The sequence below is a fragment of the Echiichthys vipera genome (genome assembly GCF_963691815.1).
Source record: "Echiichthys vipera genome assembly, chromosome: 18".
Classification (NCBI taxonomy): domain Eukaryota; kingdom Metazoa; phylum Chordata; class Actinopteri; order Perciformes; family Trachinidae; genus Echiichthys; species Echiichthys vipera.
In genome coordinates this window covers 21,088,858-21,107,175 of record NC_139843.1, presented here as the reverse complement: position 1 = coordinate 21,107,175, position 18,318 = coordinate 21,088,858, and the positions used below count along the sequence as shown (strand labels likewise).

The 18,318-nt window shown below is 40.4% G+C and overlaps 2 protein-coding genes across 3 annotated transcripts in view; both read right to left on the bottom strand.

The window, feature by feature from the left end:
• The window catches only part of LOC310960707 (uncharacterized protein), a 48,258-nt gene extending 41,841 nt beyond the window's left edge, over positions 1-6,417 (bottom strand). Inside the window, exons 1-3 of one of the 2 annotated variants that reach the window (XM_083932474.1) lie at positions 6,280-6,417; positions 4,823-4,900; positions 219-1,000 (exon numbers count right to left, since the gene is read on the bottom strand). In XM_083932474.1, the coding sequence (XP_083788600.1) occupies positions 219-1,000; positions 4,823-4,829 (789 nt within the window). In that variant the 5' untranslated portion in view covers positions 4,830-4,900; positions 6,280-6,417. Of the gene's footprint in view, positions 1-218; positions 1,001-2,412; positions 2,527-4,822; positions 4,901-6,279 lie in introns of those variants that run through there. The other variant, XM_083932475.1, reaches the window with a different exon arrangement.
• Positions 6,418-7,074: 657 nt separating this feature from the next.
• Positions 7,075-14,019, bottom strand: LOC310960674 (sulfotransferase 2B1-like; the record flags this gene model as incomplete). Its single annotated transcript, XM_083932433.1, has 6 exons — positions 7,075-7,214; positions 7,465-7,645; positions 7,795-7,889; positions 8,252-8,378; positions 9,620-9,831; positions 13,881-14,019. 6 exons carry the CDS (start codon positions 14,017-14,019, stop codon positions 7,087-7,089), a joined length of 882 nt encoding a protein of 293 aa, XP_083788559.1. The 3' UTR covers positions 7,075-7,086.
• Positions 14,020-18,318: the final 4,299 nt, after the last annotated feature.

Below are 18,318 nucleotides of genomic sequence, written 5' to 3'. Positions count from 1 at the left end.
GGTGCACTAGTTTACGTCTAGTTTTGCGTCAAGGTTAAAACCACAATGTTTGGATGAAACATGCCCTGTCCGGGTCACTACTAGCTATAACTTAAATGACTGTCATTGTTTTATTGTTGCTTTAATGTCAAATGTAATCAGGTGTACATTAGAAACCAATGCTAAAAGAGTGAACACAACCCAACTGAAAAATGCTCATATTTGTCTTTATTACTGACCTCCATGACCCTCTCGTACAGCTGCTCTTGGGTCAGTTTTTCGGCTGGCTTAGACGCAGTAGACAGTGTGCTGACAGCCGGAGAGTGGGTGGATAAAAAAGAGGCATTGGGAATCAAATGAGGACCTAAAAGGTTTAATCCTGCTCGAGTTGGAGGCACAGTAGCGCTGACATCCACCTGTGGTACTGTAACATTTGGGGTAGCGCTATTCTTCCCAATAAGTGTTTCGGTTCTCTGTGGTGTTGCAGGTCTGCTGTCCTCTGTGGCTATCTCTGGCTTCCCAGCTACAGGCTGACTTTGAGGCTGGTAGCTCTTATGGAACACCACTTCTCCTCTTACAACTAGATCTCTTTTCAAATGTGCCACCAGGCAAGAAATCGTTTTGAAGCCTAAAGAGGCTAAGGCCAGGTTGTGGCGGTACTTTTGGTTGTAGAATATAGCCACCTTCTTCAGAGGAATCCCATCTGGGTATTCTGTCATCATAGCCACAATATTTTCCAGAATCTTCTTCTTCTCTTCTGTAGCGATTGCCCCAGCACCATTTATAGCCTGATTATCATGGTGACGGTGCTTGTAAAACACAAGTTCCCCCTCCACAAACAGATCCCGGTCCAGAGAGGCCACCAAGTCAGCCAAAGAGTTGAAGCCGAGGGAGGATAAAGTCAGGTTCTTGTGGTACGTCTGGCTGTAGAATACAGACAGCTTTTTAAGGGGGATCCCATCTGGGTGCTGCGTCACCATGGCCACTATATTCTTCAGAACCTTCTCCATTTTGCGTGATGCTATCAGGGGAAAAGAGACCATAAGTAACAGATAAAGACTGCAAATTAGTTTACAAGTAGTCTGTGCTCTCACTACTAAGCTAAAAACAATGCAGGGCTAATATAGTTTGAAGTATACTGGTGCTATTTACAAAAAATGTCTGGAATCATTACTCGAGTGAGCACTGAGAAGTTTACTTTTCCGCAGTAAAATGTCCCACTCAGAACACATCTTTGTCACAATTCTTTATAACCAAATATAAGGGATCTTAACCAGAAATGTTTGTTTTTGTTATGTTATTTATTTTTAAAAAGAAAAGGATATTTTACTTTTTTTAAATCACTATCAGTCTGATGGCAACTTACTTTACAACTTACTTTAAAGCTATTACAATAAGACACTTCTGTATTAACAATGGATCGAAGTACTATGTATGTGGAGGGGCTACTTGTTAAAATGCTATTATAATAAAATACTAATATTGTGCACAACAGTTGCACAATGACTTTGTCTAAATAAAATTATTTAATCTGTAACATGCAAGGCCTCCTGATTTCCTGACTTAGATGTTGAGCTAGTGATGAAAGAATACAACTAACAATCTATCCATGCATTATCTTCTTTAGAAGGATATTAGTATTACGCTTCAATGCTGTATACTGTTTAACAATGTTATAACACGTTATCGCCACCTACTGACCTCATCGCTATTTGCACTATTTTAACAGAATACTGTTGCACGGTTTCATTTCCCTATTTCATCACAATTTGTTCTATTTTTAACAGAATACTGCTGGGTACAGTTTACTGTCAACTGTTACCTTTGCTTTATTGTTATTTTGACCTTTTGTGTACTTTTACCTTATTTATTGATATTATAGAATTGTTACCACGATTGTAATCTTAATCTTGTTTTACTTGTACAATCAAAGATATTCAATTCTATTATACTAAAATTGCTAAAGTGCACTGGAGGGCTCTCATAACCAAATCCCCTTCAACTCTACCAGAACCAGGGAGGCAACAAATTACAGTGATAAGTCGAGCACAAAAAGGTTTATTGTTTTCTCTTCCAACAGAGGTACACCTAAATAACCACTAGTGTTTGTTATACTGTACATATATTTAATAAATAAAACATTTGAAAAACATGCAAAGCTGACAGACAGCATGACAGATATTGTTTTCCTTCCCACCCTAAAGTCAGAAGGTCTACACTCACATCAATGATACTACCCCGGCCTGTCAAATAAAAATGACCGTCTCTTTTGTTAAACGACAACAGATTCTGATCAGATCAACTTTACAGAAATAATTATAACAACTGTAGTTGTTACTAAAACAACATAGCGATGCTATTAATTAGCCTGCACATAACATTCCCAAAATATACACATTTGCATGACAACGAGAGAGAAAGGGTCTATCTTACCTATTCTTTCAAATGACAAACTGTGGATTTTCTCACTCAGAAGCTGAACTGCGTATAAACCAGGAACCTTCCGGTTTTAGCTTATAAACTCCTCTCCCTCCCTCCTCCTGTGTTTCATTCTAAGCAAAGTCACAGAGAAATGAAACTGAAAGTAAACTGGTAAACTCATACAAGTGTATGGGGGACTGTGACCAACAGCTACACTTCCATATTCCTGGAATGGATTATGCCTCATCTCTATTTGTCTGGGGCACTTATTCCTCCAAGTTTCTTTTTATGTTCAAAAAATATTGTATCTGCAGATACAAACTTAAAGTGAAATTCCGGCGTAAAATCATCCCAGGGTGTTTTTCGGCGAAATACATTCATCAAATAAGCCATTGAGACAATTTTTTTTCTGTAACAACTATTAACGGAGAAATACCGAACAGCCAAATGCGGCTAAAACACTGATTAGCATGGGGCAACACGGCGAACACATTAAAACATTTTTTTAACCACTAATACTGCTCAAAATAACAGCAAACCTCTGCAGTAGCATGAGAAGAGTCCCTACACAGAAAACAAAGCACCAACAACGTAGTTAGTGAACCCAGAGTTTATTAAAAGAGTGTTTTGAAAGACTTACCTACTGGCCCCTGTACCAGCTCCTCTCATAGTAAAGTCCATTCAAGTCAGTTACCAAAGTCAATCCCAAAGCAAGGAGTCCATTGGTGCTGTTTTCTGTGTAGGGACTCTTCTCATGCTACTGCAGAGGTTTGGTGTTATCATGAGCAGTAATAGTGGTTAAAAAAGCTGTTTTTAATGCGTTCACATTTAGCGACTGTTAGAAACTCAGGGATTTCTCCGTTAATAGTAAATAAAATAAAATGAAAAAATGTCTCAATGTCTTATTTGATGAGTGTTTCTGCTGAAAAAGACCCTGGGATGATTTTACAGAGAATTTCACTTTAACTAGAAAGACACTTGGAGAGTGCAGAACTCTGCCAAGGCCCAATGTTCCAAACTTTAAGGGGTTCTTCCTTGGCTTATGCAATACCCTTCCACCAAGTTTCATGGAAATTGGGCAAGTACTTTTCTTTTGAAAGATAAGGTTTGGAAGGGGACATGAATGAAGAGGAGGGAAAACAAAACAAGGGAAGCATGAGAGGTGATGTGACTGAGAAAGGGAGGGGAAAGAAACTGCCTTTAAGTTTCACATTCCTGGCTCGCCACAGCTGATTCCCCTCAAATGCTGAGTAATAAACCATGTGACCTAATAACACTGTTGTTTTATGCCCAGTAGGTGTCTCTCTTGTGGTAACGAAACAAAGGTAAGGAATGTAACTTTGGCACTGTGAACTACTGGATAGCTGTCTGTATATTTATGTGAACAAAATCACGTGTTAGTAGTTCTGTCACCCCGCCTGTTTTGGTAATCGTGCTCATTAATGCCAACAACCTGAATGACTGACTGCCACAGGAATTCACAGCAGCACAAAAGTTATCTTCTTCTGTTTCATATCCTTGTGTCTACCAGTGACAGAACAACAGAGTGGATGTCAAATGTCATGCTATCATATTTAGTGTCACATGAAAAACACTTAAATAATGGTGATGCTACTACCTGAAAAGCCACCCATGATGCTAACCTGTAAACCTTGAAAATTCGCTGACAAACGGCAGAAAAGATGTTGCTATCCCTGGCGACAACAATCAGCATTTTCTCCCCTTACATGACCTACGTGACCCACAATATCGACTATCTTGTGTTTTGGGCTAATGTAGCCTTGAACCGCTAGCCCCAAGCAGATAATCATTAAAACTGAATTGCACCTTTTCAAATACTTTCCACTTGAAAAATTCAGCTGGATGGCAGTGGTGTTGCTGATTGCATTGCCTAACTGCAGTCAGTAAATCAAATGTTAAATGCAACTTTGAAAAGAAAGAAAAGGCAGAGTGCTTTCTTATAGGGCTGGGTGAAATCGATGGACAAAATGTGTCGTCAAAATTACGTAAATATTACCTCATCTTGATATATGCGTCATCTTTTAATCATTTTGACAACTCTAATTATAAATCCAAAATTGCAATTTTCAAATTATATTCCCTTAGGTACTGTATTTCAGATAACATTTTCTGAGAAGTTCGAGTTAATGTGTTATTAACAATTTAGACGACATAATCACGATATCTAAACACATGATATCATCATAATACGATTCCACTGAGAAATACTATCATATTTAATTAACACCAAGCCCTACTTTCTTGTACTACATGGAACTCTGGCTCACAGTTTTCCAGTCATTTTTTATACAGTGAGGTAAACTCTTCGGGAACAACAGGGCCATACTGTGAAGGTGTAGAACATGTAGAATATGCAAGGGTTACGAAAAATACTGGCAAAAGCAAGCCGTTTACAACATACCTTGCATTAGTCATTCAGTTTGTGACTGTGTAGTCAGTCAGCGCATCATATCTTGTGTCTCCTCTCAGAGCACGGCAACTGATGATGAGGACAAGAATATAAAGAGAGAACAGTGATGAGAACACAGCTGACAGCAGAAGAGTGACAGACCTCAAAGGGGGATTTATCCGTGCAGAGTCACAACTAATCAGTCAAAATACTTATTTAGATCACACAGTTCAATGACATGTGACATGAACCTAAGTCAGTGGAGTCCTACGACCCAGGCTCATGACACTTGACAGTACCGACCCACTGACCCAGCAGTGTTGACACTGACACGTCTCTGACCTACAGTGAGGGCAGGCAGCAATGATTTTACTTGGCATGTAATATATATTATACTTATAATATATTCATGCAGAGCCGCAGCTTGCCAGTAGGCAACTGCTGTGGGCCTCGGGCCAAGGGCTGACTGACTTTAAACTAGAGCAGTGACAATGTTCAAAGTCTGCAGTGACAGTAGGAGATTTAGATTTTTATTGTTCTTCATATTAATGTTTAAATTACAAGTTTTTATGTTTATATTTATATTTTGACAATAACTAACTTTGAAAATAACTAAATATGCACTTTTGAAAGAATTTTTTTTGTTAGTGTCATATTATTTATGACATAATGCTGATGAATTCTGGTTCGAGGGGACCCCTGTGAAGTTTTTTGCCTAGGGTCCCAACAGACTCTACAATCACCTCTGAGGGTCTGCCTCCTGTCTCCATTGTATCCTTTGAGACGTCACACTCCGTATGTGCTTAGATTTGAACAATATAATGCATAAAAATGTACTTAACAGCCAGAAAACAGCATTGGAAATATCAATTTCACTAATGTTCTCCTCTCCAATCAATAACTAAGATGAAAGTCTTATTGTACAATATCACCCTGTTTACCATGTGAAATTATCATACATGTGCAAAAGTATTTACATTTATCATAACTATTAATATCAAAATGTAACCACTCCCCATTATTGCCCTCGTTTACCACGTATATAGCTATTAATTCTTATATTCTAACATTATTATACACCTTTTAATTGTTTTAAGCTCCCTTAAATTGTTTTTTTATATCGCTGTTTTAATTGTACTTATATTGTCTTGTATGCACCAAATCAGTTGCACTCTAATTTCGTTGTATGCAATACAATGATAATAGAGGCTATTATATTCTTATTGTAATGCGCTACTTAAGTAACATTGCTCTAAAGAAGAGGAACAGCGTTACTATGGCAATCTGCGCCTCCACCTGTCCCACGGTAAGTTAATGCAAAGTTGTGGCAGAAAGCGCGTGCAGCCAGATACATTCACTGTCACTGTTAACGTTAAGTTACACCGAGTTAACTTACGCGCTTGCAATACTTTAAAAACTCAATATATAGCCGGTTAAGCACGACTGACTGCCTCTCCAGCTAACGTTACCTGTTCTAGTGCCAGGCAGTTCCCTGGAGATGCCCTTGTCCCGTGTGTGTCTTCGCTTTCATTCACCGTCCTCCGTCAGTGTGCTGAAGAAAAGACCCATGGCAGTATAGGACCATACTTACAGGACCTTTAGCTGGCGGACCTGCTCGGCTAACGTTAGCACACGAAACCAGAAGTATTATACAACTTTACATTATTGGTCAATCAATAAGGAGTGTTGAAAGGCGTTAAAATGAGTATTGGTATTTCGGAATCTTAACACTGCTCCTAATAAGTGACTTATGGTACGGAATTAAGACAAGATGCTCATATTGTTTGCCAGTGTGCCCGGTGCTGCTAACGTTACCATGGCTATCTAGCTAGCGTTATGCTGCATTCAGGTTCCATTACAAAGATAGTAAATAGGAACTTTCCGTTCTAAGAAAACTGTTCATGCACACTGTTACTGTTGCTCGTGTGTGTGTGTGTGTGTGTGTGTGTGTGTGTGTGTGTGTGTGTGTGTGTGTGTGTGTGTGTGTGTGTGTGTGTGTGTGTGTGTGTGTGTGTGTGTGTGTGTGTGTGTGTGTGTGTGTGTGTGTGTGTGTGTGTGTGTGTGTGTGTGTGTGATCTACTGTGCTGTAGCGGTAACTACCACATATAAAGACTCTGTGGTAGTTCTCGCCCAATTTTGCCATTATGATACACACACATCGCTGTTGCAGTAGGTAACAAACACCATATACACTGAGAGGATACACTCTAGTGGTCTGTCTTTGAGAAAGAAAAACAGGTTTCTGTACATAACGCCATAGTGGAGAAGACTTTAATTTAGTGTTTTTGTTCATTTTGATCCCATACAAACTTGTATTTGGCATCTTTGATTTTATCTTTGTAAACAACATCAAAGTACTCTGCTTCTGCCACGGTCAGAAGATTCTTCCAGTCTCCAGCAATTCCTGAAACACACCATGCAAAAAGAGGAATCGTAGCGAAATTGTGTGTGAAATTAGGTCCCTTATTAAAATGATGTTTTTTGTGTAATTTTCTCTCTGTGCACAGTAGTTGTACAGATAGTCATTCCAAATATAACTTACTTTACTTATAATACTGGATGAAGAGAAGTGTGTTTAGCTCTATAAATCATATCTATGAACAGTGGAATTGAAAAAGTTCTGTAGGCTATATGCATTATTTAATGAAACTCACCTTTCCGGAGAAATTCAGACTTTGTTTGGTCCATGAATTCACGAGGAACAGCAGAGTAGTTTGACATGTTGTTTTTCTTCATGTTCTTGAACAAACACCGCTCTGCTATCCTCTCCATCACCTCAGTGTCCAGTGATTTCTGCAGGAACTCAGCAAGTCTGGCCACAGAGTTCCTCAGGTCCTGCACCACAGAGAAACACCGATCATCTCATATTCCTGCACCTATTCTGACAGCACAACTGTTTATTCTTGGGTGGTCAGAATTGTTCAGAAAATATTGGAAAATGAAGGTTATAGTAGACAGTTTTGAGGGTTGATGCTAAATCTCACCATTATCATTTCTTCGTAGGAAATGTACATTATGTGCCCTTTATCTTCAGCATTCAGCCAGCTCTTCACATGGTCAAACCATGAGCCAAACATTACTAGAAGGAAAAGTATCCCATTATCATGAGCAAATTATCACTTAAAACAATAATGAAAAAGCTTTTTTTTTCAATAAACTTCGCTTGTTGTGTCCCGATGGTAACCCAAGATTTGCAAAAGTCTTATGAGATGGTTAAGGTTAGACATTGATCCTGAATGGGTATGGTTAAATGCTTATGGTAATTATAGTTGGTCAAAGTCAGTCGCTACAAATCTAGGGTTACCATCTAGACACGACATCGGTCTTTGAACACTGCCCATGTTAAATCGTGTTATCTGGTAAAAGATTATAGCTCTTTAATAAAACATAGGTTCCTGTCACTTATTGTATCCAGACTAAATATTGTTCCGTGAGAACAACCTTTTCCATCGAGGAACTTGTGGAGGAACTCGTCCTGTGAGCCTGGGTTTACCAGGAAGGATGCAGTCCCATGGTAGTGGAAAGAAGATGTAAACACATCTTTGGGGTTCCTCATCACATAGATGACCTGCAGGGATTAAATGACATCCATTCATCATTTATGCAGCTTTAAAGACTCAAACATTTTCAGTCTTTGAACATACTGTACGTGATATATCATATGTCATTTGAATTTGCTTTGCTTTCATTTGCAAAATAACATTCATGTGCTCATAAACTAAGTATAACTTTAGTATTTAGGGCAGACTAAGGGCGCACTCACACTGTCCGCCCGTACCGTGCCCCGTGCTTTAGGGTACTTGTCCCCCCCTCCCTCTCCCCCCGCGCCCCAGGCCCGTTTGTACTCACACTACCTGGGCCTCGGCGAGTGCTTCTTGCCTGTCTATACGTCATCACGCCGTAACACGTCGCATGCATTGATGACGTCATCGCGATGCGTCGCTTTGTTTTCTCTTGTCTTGTTTACAAGAGAGTTTTTGTGCGTCTTGTCCGACTGTTTTTGAGTATATTCATCTGACTAAATCTGCAGTAAACTTTCCACCTCCGCATCACACCAACGTGTACCTTTCGCCGCCATTGTTTTAAATGTCATGCGCATGGTCCGTCTTTTTTTTTTTCTATGTCCAAACAGGCGCACAGGCCTCGTGCTCATACACGTGCGCACGCTCGTGCTAGTACATTTGTAAACGCCCATACAAAAGCCCACCTCTCCCAAGCGCTCCGTGGCCGTCAATCTGGCCGCAATAAGGCGCGGTGCGGTTGCACTCACACTGGTCAAACGAACTAGGCTTTACTTGTAAAACCTGTTTTGGCACGGTACGGATGGACAGTGTGAGTGCGCCCTAAATGAGGTTGAAGGCAGATGTGAAAAGTGTAGCATGACATTAGCTGATATTAGCACATGGTAGCATTTCTTCTCAGCATATTGTAAAGTAAACTTTAACCAGCCTGGTTCTAAGTGAAAAGAACAATAAAAGAGAGAAACAGAGTTAAAATGCTTAGCTACTATGCTAGCTGTGTGGCAACGCCAGGCTCTGGAGCAACAGGCTCCAGAAGATTGACATTCTCTCCAGATTACCAATAGCATGCTCCCCACCACAAATATCATTATATGGGAAATACTGATCTTTTTAAAAGACTGTATGTAGAAGTATCTAGAATTTATTGTTTTGTTTTTTACGATGGTATCGAATTGCGTATGGAGAATCTTGGAATTTGACTGGTATTGGCATCGAATACCCCCGTAATATGGATTAAAGCGTAATTACTGTCTTGATGACCATGACACAAACCATGTGATTAGTTTACCTTTGGCTTAACTTCAAAGAAAGACGGAGGCATCATGTTGTAGTGGAAATGTGTGGTGAACATTCGGGGAGACGGCCTCTCTTCGAGGTTAAGGATGCGGGCCCGACTCTCCTCCAGCCAGGGAACACGGTCCCAGTTAGGAAGAGTCTCAACCGAGGCCGGATCTCCTCCACTCATGATCAGAGGGGCAATCTCCTGCATCCAAGTCGTACCTAAGCAAAGAAAACAAGAGGTTTTCTGAAATGTATAATGACGGATCACATTGTTTCGATACATCTTTTGATCTAGTGCTTAAATGAGTAGGGGAGGCCGGGGATGATTGTAACATGGGTCAGTTGTAACACATTTAATTTCTCCCATCAGGAACAAGTCACCGATCACCTGATTCCCTCTGCACATGCTCAGTTTAGCCCTTAGTCCACATGAAAAAAAAAATATTTTGACTTTATTTTTGTGACTATGTTGCCTGCTTTATAGTTCAGGTTATCAACCTTAAATCACAATGATAATGTGTCTGTGTAGCTCTCTCATGAATGCTGTTAGTGCGAATGTTTTAGCTGTGAAATAACAAGACCCTTTATTTTGATCATGACTACAGTGCAGAGGTGGTCAAGAAAAGCAAAGAATACAATGGGGCTGAAAAGGCTCTGTAAGTGAAAGGGGTACGTTTCCGTACACTGTATGTAAACGTGTGAATACACTGGAACACGGGAGCCCGACTTTATAACAACATGGAGGAAGTGAGAGCTGAGGAGACGCGGAGTAACGGTAGAAGACGCGATGCCAGCCAAGGAGGAGACTGACTAGGAGACTAGGGGTCGTGGCAGAAGTTAACGGGACATCGCGACATCGCAAGGCAGAGGACCACGTCACCTGGAGAGCGGGGTCCAAACTTCAGAGATTTCCAGTGATCATACTGCTAAGAGATGACCCCCAGCGCAGTGACGTGCAGTGAGGGTTGGGGAGGCACTGACTCCCAAGTCAGATTTACAAACATACAGTAGGATGCCAATAGGATAGAATGAGAGAATAGGAGCGAACAGGATGCTGAAAACCATTTTAAAACACCAGTGCAACTGTATATTACAGTATATCTTACCTTTACTTGTAAATTACTTCTTGCTTTGACTGAAAGTCCAGCTTTGAAAAATTTCTCAGTTTAGAAATCAAATCCTCCATTTTCAGGGGGAGAAATGACAGCTTGTCGCTAAGCTCTACAGCGTCGCACAGCACACTTCGAGAGGGGTCATGATAAGGATATCCAATTCATTGCACTTTGATCTGATTAAAGAAAAAATCAATATAAATCTATATATTATAATCAAGGGCAGGATGGATAATTTCCTCGTCACATTTGTGAATGCCTATGCTCCTCCGGAGAGTGACAGGTCTTTTTCCAAAAGATTATTCGACCCGATTGTATCTGAGAGTGAAGGAATACTTGGAGAGTAGAGACTCAGGAGATTGGAATGCAATTTTAAACCACCAACTAGACACAACAAGCATGAGCAGGCATGGATCCCCAGATCAAAAGACCTATATATTCTGGTAAAAGAAACAGGCTTATTTGATGTGTGGAGAGGTGCCCATACAAGGGACAGGGAATTTACCCTCTGCTCAGCTACACACAAAGTACACTGTAGGTTCGACTTTTTCCTGATGAATATTATAAATAGACACATAGTGCATGAGTGCACAATCGGAACAGCAGATATATCCGATCACAGCATTATTTATCGAAATATACATTTAAACAGCAAGCCAAGGAACACACTATGGAGGCTGAATATTGGAATTTGAAACAATATATTCATGGTGGAAGAAATTAAAAAAGAAATTGGTGAGTGTATAAATGACAATAGGGATGACCAGTTTGACCCAACTATTATTTGGGATACGGTCAAAGCAGTCGTGAGAGGGAAGCTGATATCAAGAACAGCTCATCTAAGAGATTAAAATGTGAAAAATTAGAGAAGGAATTGGAAAAACTAGAGAAACCACGACCCAAACATGGCGATAAAGATACAATAGGGAATCAGATTAAAGATATAAGGAAACAAATGGAAAATGTAAACGATGTAATTGGAAATAAACTGAGATTCATAAAGTAAACCTTCTATGAGTCCGGCCCAAGGGCAACAGCAATGTTAGCGAGGCGTCTTCGAAAGCAATTCAATTCACAAAATCCGATCCGAGCCGGTCCCAGCTGACATCGGGCGTGAGGCGGGGTCCACCCTGGACAGGACGCCAGTCTATCACAGGACACATAAAGACAAACAGAGACAGACAACCATTCACACGCACATTCACACCTACGGGAAATTTAGAGTCATCAATAAACCTAACACCTGCATGTCTTTGGACTGTGGGAGGAAGCCGGAGAAAACCCACACAGACACGGGGAGAACATGCGAACTCCAAACAGAAGGGCCCCAGTCTGGATTCGTACCCTATTGTTGTGAGGCAACAGTGCTAACCACTATAACACCGTACTGCCCTCCCTTAATATGTCTTGGTCGAAAAGGGGTATGGGAGTGATTGGCAGTCCATATTTAAGACCCAACATTCACCCATAAGCTTTAAAACATGGAGGGAGTTTGGTTGGAAAAATATAACTTAAAATAACAAATTAGACCAACAACAACAACATCGTTGGAGAAATTGTGGACAACAGAGTGCGAACCATTCCCATTTATGTAGGTCATGTATGAAAATACAGTCATTTTAGGAGGTTGTTTTAAGAGCCATGGTTGACAATTTTGTGTATAATATTCCCAATGATCCTCGCTATGTGTCGGGTAAAGTAGACATATACCTGTTTAAGATGTTATTACTTGCAGCTCAGAAAGCCATTAGAAGGAGTCGGCTGAGAACGGACCCACCTGGACCGAGCCACTGTCTGGACACTGTAGAAGGGATCAGATCAGTGAAACAAACGACCTACAGTCTCTGATCCAAACACAGCTGTGTGCTGTAAGATGGACAAACGGCACCTTTATGTGGCCACGTGGTGTTTACCCCCCTTGTGTTTTGCATTCCTGTACTTGTTTCCTTATTGATTTGAAAAAAAAACAAGTTTAAAAGAAAGAAGAGCTCCAAAATACAGACAGAAATGACAAAAATGTTACTGCCATCCCTGGTGTCCCCTGTGCCATTTCAGATACTACCACAGAAGGGTCTGAAAGCGTGTTTTGGATTCATTATAGGGTCCTACATTTCTATTTCACTATGACTAGGCTACATCACAGCAAGAGGGTTCCTGGTTCGAATCCCGGCTGGGGCCCTTCTGTGTGGAGTTTGCATGTTCTCCCCTTGTTTGTGTGGGTTTTCTCTCCGGGTTCTCCAGCTTCCTCCCACCATCCAAAGACATGCAGGTGTTAGGTTCATTGATGACTCTAAAATTGCACGTAGGTGTGAATGGTTGTCTGTCTCTGTTTGTCTCTATCTGCCCTGTGATAGACTGGCGTCCTGTCCAGGGTGTACCCAGCCTCACGCCCGATGTCAGCTGGGGTCGGCTCTATCGCGACCCCGATAGGGACAAGTGAAGATGGATGGATGGATGGATGGATGGAAGGATGGATGAATGGATGAATGGATGGATGGATGGATGGATAGGCTACATAACCCCTTGGAGATTGCAAGTCTGTGTTAGACTTTGGTTTCTTGATATTAATGTGTGGTAAAACTCCCACCAGTAAGCAAAAACCATAGTCTATGGCAAAAAAACAACATAGATTTACATAAATAAAGATGTTTAGTGCAACAGCACAGGCGTATCTAAGCAAATGTAACCGGGTCATACCTGTAAGTAGCCTGAGTTACACATCCACAGGTTAAGGCTTGAGAGGAGCACCTCAGTCCCATCTTTGTGAGAGAGGTGTGAACTTTGATGAGCTAAACAGCGTCTGTGACTTTGAAAAGGTGGGGATGCGTATTGAACTGAATTGAGTAACCTCAGGATGTGCGAATTTCAAAGTGCTCTGTCCTGTGACTGTGCTTTTATGAAGTGTGTCAAACGATAACGCTACGAGTTAGTGTTTGCCCTCCCAGTTCAAGTACAGTGGCCGTTTTCACAAAATGTCAAATGCTCCCGGAAAAAAAGCGAGAAGAACAGGGCTACTACCAAAAACTGTGCATTTAGGGCAACGCGGAGAAAATCTATCCCAAGCCCCGGAGCGAAGCAGCGGACCGGCGTCGTATTGAAGGCGCGTTAACAGTCTGCTGGACGCACGTTTAAGCAGCAAGAACCGGGATAACTCACCGGACTTTGGGTACGTTACAATGACGATATCGTCCGGGCGAAAAGTAAACTCCTCGTAGTACTTCAGGCTCTGTGGAGGGTGCAGGTTTGTAGGCAGGTAGACCCCCTTGTACAGTGTGTATAACTCGGCCTCAGTCATGGTTCAATTCAAGAAAACGAGCAGAATATCCACTGCGGCCAAGGGTCATTCGTTTCACCGAAGTCAAGCAGGCAGCCCGTATATTTGTAGTGCGCCCGTATCGTAATAGTTATGGTAAATTCAGTGAAACTGCTCAGAGTGACTTCCGGTTTTTAGTTTTCAGAATAAAGTGTGACACAACCAGGATCATATACAGGATAAACCCGGAAATAAGTTGACTTGCGTGACTTTCACGTAACTTTTCACTGTGGAATATCAGAATAAAGTGCCTTTGGATATTTCCTGTACAGTAAAATATGACATGATGCTAAAAAATAATTTAAATCAAACCGTCTGTTTTTCAATGACTCATTTCACTTCGGGTATATTCAATGCAAATCAATTAAATTGTATTTATAGTGCCAAATCATACAAAAGTTATCTCAGGACACTTTACAGAGTAGGTAAAGACCACACTCTATGACTTATTTATGATTTACATAGACCCAACAATTCCCCTGTAGAGTACGGTGGCAACAAAAGCCTTCCCTTTAACAGACAGGAACGTCAGACAATTCTTATTGACCTCCGGTATCTTTTTACACTCTTACAGAACTTTTCACTGTGGATTTCTTTCATAAAACGCATTAGGATATGTACTGTACAGTAAAATATTACATTATCTTAAAAGTTTATTAAAATTAAACCGTCTGTTTCCAATGACTCATTTCACTTCAGGTATATTCTAATTGACCTCAGGTATCTTTTTACAAACTTACAGAACTTTTCACTGTGTTCAACAGTATTCGTCCGTGTGCTTCTTCTGTGAATCCACAGTGGAAAGTGAGTACTGTAAGTTTATAAAAAGATACCTGAGGTCAATTAGAATATACCTGTAATCACTGGAAACAGACGGTTTAATTTCAATTATCTTTTAAAGATGTAGTAAGTAATATTTTACTGTACAGTAGATGTTCAAAGGCGTTTTATTAAAGAAAATCACGGTGAAAAGTTGTATAAGTTTTGGAGAAGATACCTGAGGTCAATTAGAATATACCCAAAGTGATTTTTTAACATCATGTCATATTTTACTGTACAGTACATATCCTAATGCGTTTTATGAAAGAAATCCACAGTGAAAAGTTCTGTAAGTTTGTAAAAAGATACCTGAAGTGAAATGAGTCATTGGAAACAGTTGCTTTAATTTTAATTATCTTTTAACATCATGTAATATTTTACTGTACAGGAAATATCCAAAGGCACTTTATTCTGATATTCCACAGTGAAAATTTACGTAAATGTTACGCAAGTCATCTTATTTCCGTGTTTATCCTGTATATGAGCCTGGTTGTGTCACACTTTATTCTGAAAACTGAAAAAGGAAGTCCCCTGAGCAGTCGCAATGAATTTACCATAACTATCACATTACGGGCGCACTACAAATATACTTGATATATACTCACTTGACCACAGTGAACATCTGTGGCTCTCTCTCTCTCTGGGAGCAGAAACCCCTCCTCTGCGAATACCCACGTCCTTACACGTTTACAACCAGTTTGCTGCTTCTCTGTAACAGGGGATAGTAACCAAGCAATCTCTGTTTGTCTGACAGAGAGAACAGCTACACCCTTTAACAGCCAAGACACAGAAACAAATGTCAAAACTGTTCAAAGTGTCCCAGTCAGTGGCGGATTAAGGTGGTCAGAGGCTTCTGTTTGTTTGGGCCACCCACATTATTAATCACACTCAAAAAAACACACACAAAAAAAAACCCCACTACAGATGAAGAGTCCGCAACCTTGAAAAATCCTGTCAATTTAGGAATTTTCTTCAGTAGATCTTGGTCTCACTGTTCTTTTCAGTCTTTGTGCTTTTCTTTTTCATTCTCTGTTACATTTCTTCTCTGACATTTTGCCGCTATACTGACTAGTGACAGTGAGTGAGGTGTCATTTGACTACAAAACTGACCTTATGAACCCAGCATGATGGCAGCTGATTGGGTAAATGTGTCCCATATATGTATCCAATCAGCAACTCAATTTAAAAAAATGTTTCTAAGGGCCCCAATAGGAGGCAAACGATTTATTAACAGTCAATTATCGACATCCTGTGTGTTTAATGATGAAATGTTGAAATATCTAATGAATAAACAAATCTAACCTCTGGTAGATGCAAAGAGGAAAAAGTCAATCCAAACCTTGTCTTGTTTGAATGCACACTTTCTTGCAGCGTAAAGATAACTTGTTTTGTCTAACTTGTGAGAGTACAAAAGTGCATTGGTATAGTTTATATTTGTAGAACAGTAGAGATCATTTGCTCCACGTCTTTTTGGTGTAAAAGCCTCATGTCTGTATAATGGAACATCCTTCATGTTACTTCGCGTGGCGTAGTAGGAGCAGCAGTTGGCTCTGTAGCATCACCTCCATTTGTAATTTCTTCCATTTCTGACATTCTTCTTTTTAGTCTATTATGTAAATGGTAAATGGTAAATGGACTTTTACTTATATAGCGCCTTTCTAGTCTTCTGACTACTCAAGGCGCTTTCAACCTACTTGTCACATTCACCCATTCACAAAGACATTCACACTGATGGCAGTGGACACCTACATACCATCTAATGTAACCATTCACACCACATTTACACACCCATGCGCAGCACAGGGAGCCTGACTCTATGAAAGTGTTATAATGATAATGTTGTTGAATGCCGAATAAAGCACACATTTCTAAACCAATCTCCCATCTTTTTTAAATGAGGAGAAAGGCTCTGCATTACAGGACAGGTTGTTTTTAATAAAGCACCTTTTGGATTTTTGAGGATATTAACCTTGCTGTGCTGAATACCCAATATTTCCCCTATCATGAATAAAAGGGAATGAATCATAGAATTAACATAAAATAACCACACACATTAAACGCTACAGTGCCTATAGAAAGTCTTGATACCCTTTTGAAATAGTCACTTTTTAGTTTTACAGCCTAAAATACTTACTTTTGTTATTTTTTTAATCTTTTATCTTATTTTATCTTATTTTGTAATATGTTTCTGCTTGTAATATTCTGTTGCTGCTGTGACAAACACATTTCCCCGTCTGCAGGACATTAAAGGTTTTCTGATTCTGATTCTGAAAATGATATCGCACAAAAATATAATTTCTCCAGCTTGATTTTTGCCTTACAACATTCAAGTGAATTTTTCTTTTAAATTCTGAAAATGAATAAAAAATGAAAAACATTAGAATAGCAGTGTTGAGTCCCTTTAGAATCACCACTATAAACATTCTCAGGTTTAACCAATCACCTTCCAGATAACACACCAAGTTAATTGGCCTCCACCTGACTTCAACTGTGGTGTTTTACCATAGTTGGAAAGATGCTTTCAAAAGAGCTCCAGGATAAAGTTGTGGATAGGCACAAGTTAGGAGAAGTATCTAGGAAGATTTCAAAGGCTTTAACTTTCCCTCTGAGTACCGTCCAGAGTATTGTCCAGAAGTGGAAGGCATATGGAACCACCCAGACCTGGCCTAGATCGGGCCACCTCTCCAAACTGGAGGACTGAGCCAGGAAAAGATTGATGGACTTGATAAATGGAATTCTACAGCGCCTTTCTAGTCTTCTGACTACTCAAGGAACTTTCACACTATTTGTCACATTCACCCATTCATACAGATGGCAGCGGACATCTACATACCATCTAATCTAACCATTCACACCACATTCACTCACCCTTGCACAGCACGGGGAGCAATTCGGGGTAAGTGTCTTGCCCAAGGACACTTCGAAATGCGGATGCCCATTGATCAGGGAAGCTACCAAGAGGCCCATGGTGACCTTTAAGGAGTTACAAGTCTTAATGGCAGATGTTGGTCGATCTGTGCATGTGACAACAATTCCACAAGCTCTACATGTGGCAGGGCGGAGAGAAAGAAACCTCTTCTGAAAAAATGTCACACTGAGTCTCGTTTACAGTATACCAAAAAACATGCCATGTGGCAAAAGGTTACATGGTCAGATGAGACCAAAATTTAACTTTTTGGGCTGAACTCTAAGCTCTATGTTTGGTGGAAACCAAACACAGCACACCACCCAAACACACCATCCCTACAGTGAAGCATGGTGGTGGCAGCGTTAGGTTGAGGGCTCGTTTCTCTTCAGCAGGGACTGGGCAGTTGGTCAGAATTGAAGGGAAAAAGGATGCTGCCAAGTCCACCCCAATTCTTGAGGAAAACCCTTGTCCCTCTGTTAGAGACTTGGAAATGGGCAGGTGGTTCACCTTCAGCATGACAACGACCCAAAACACACCTAAAAAAACACAGTGGC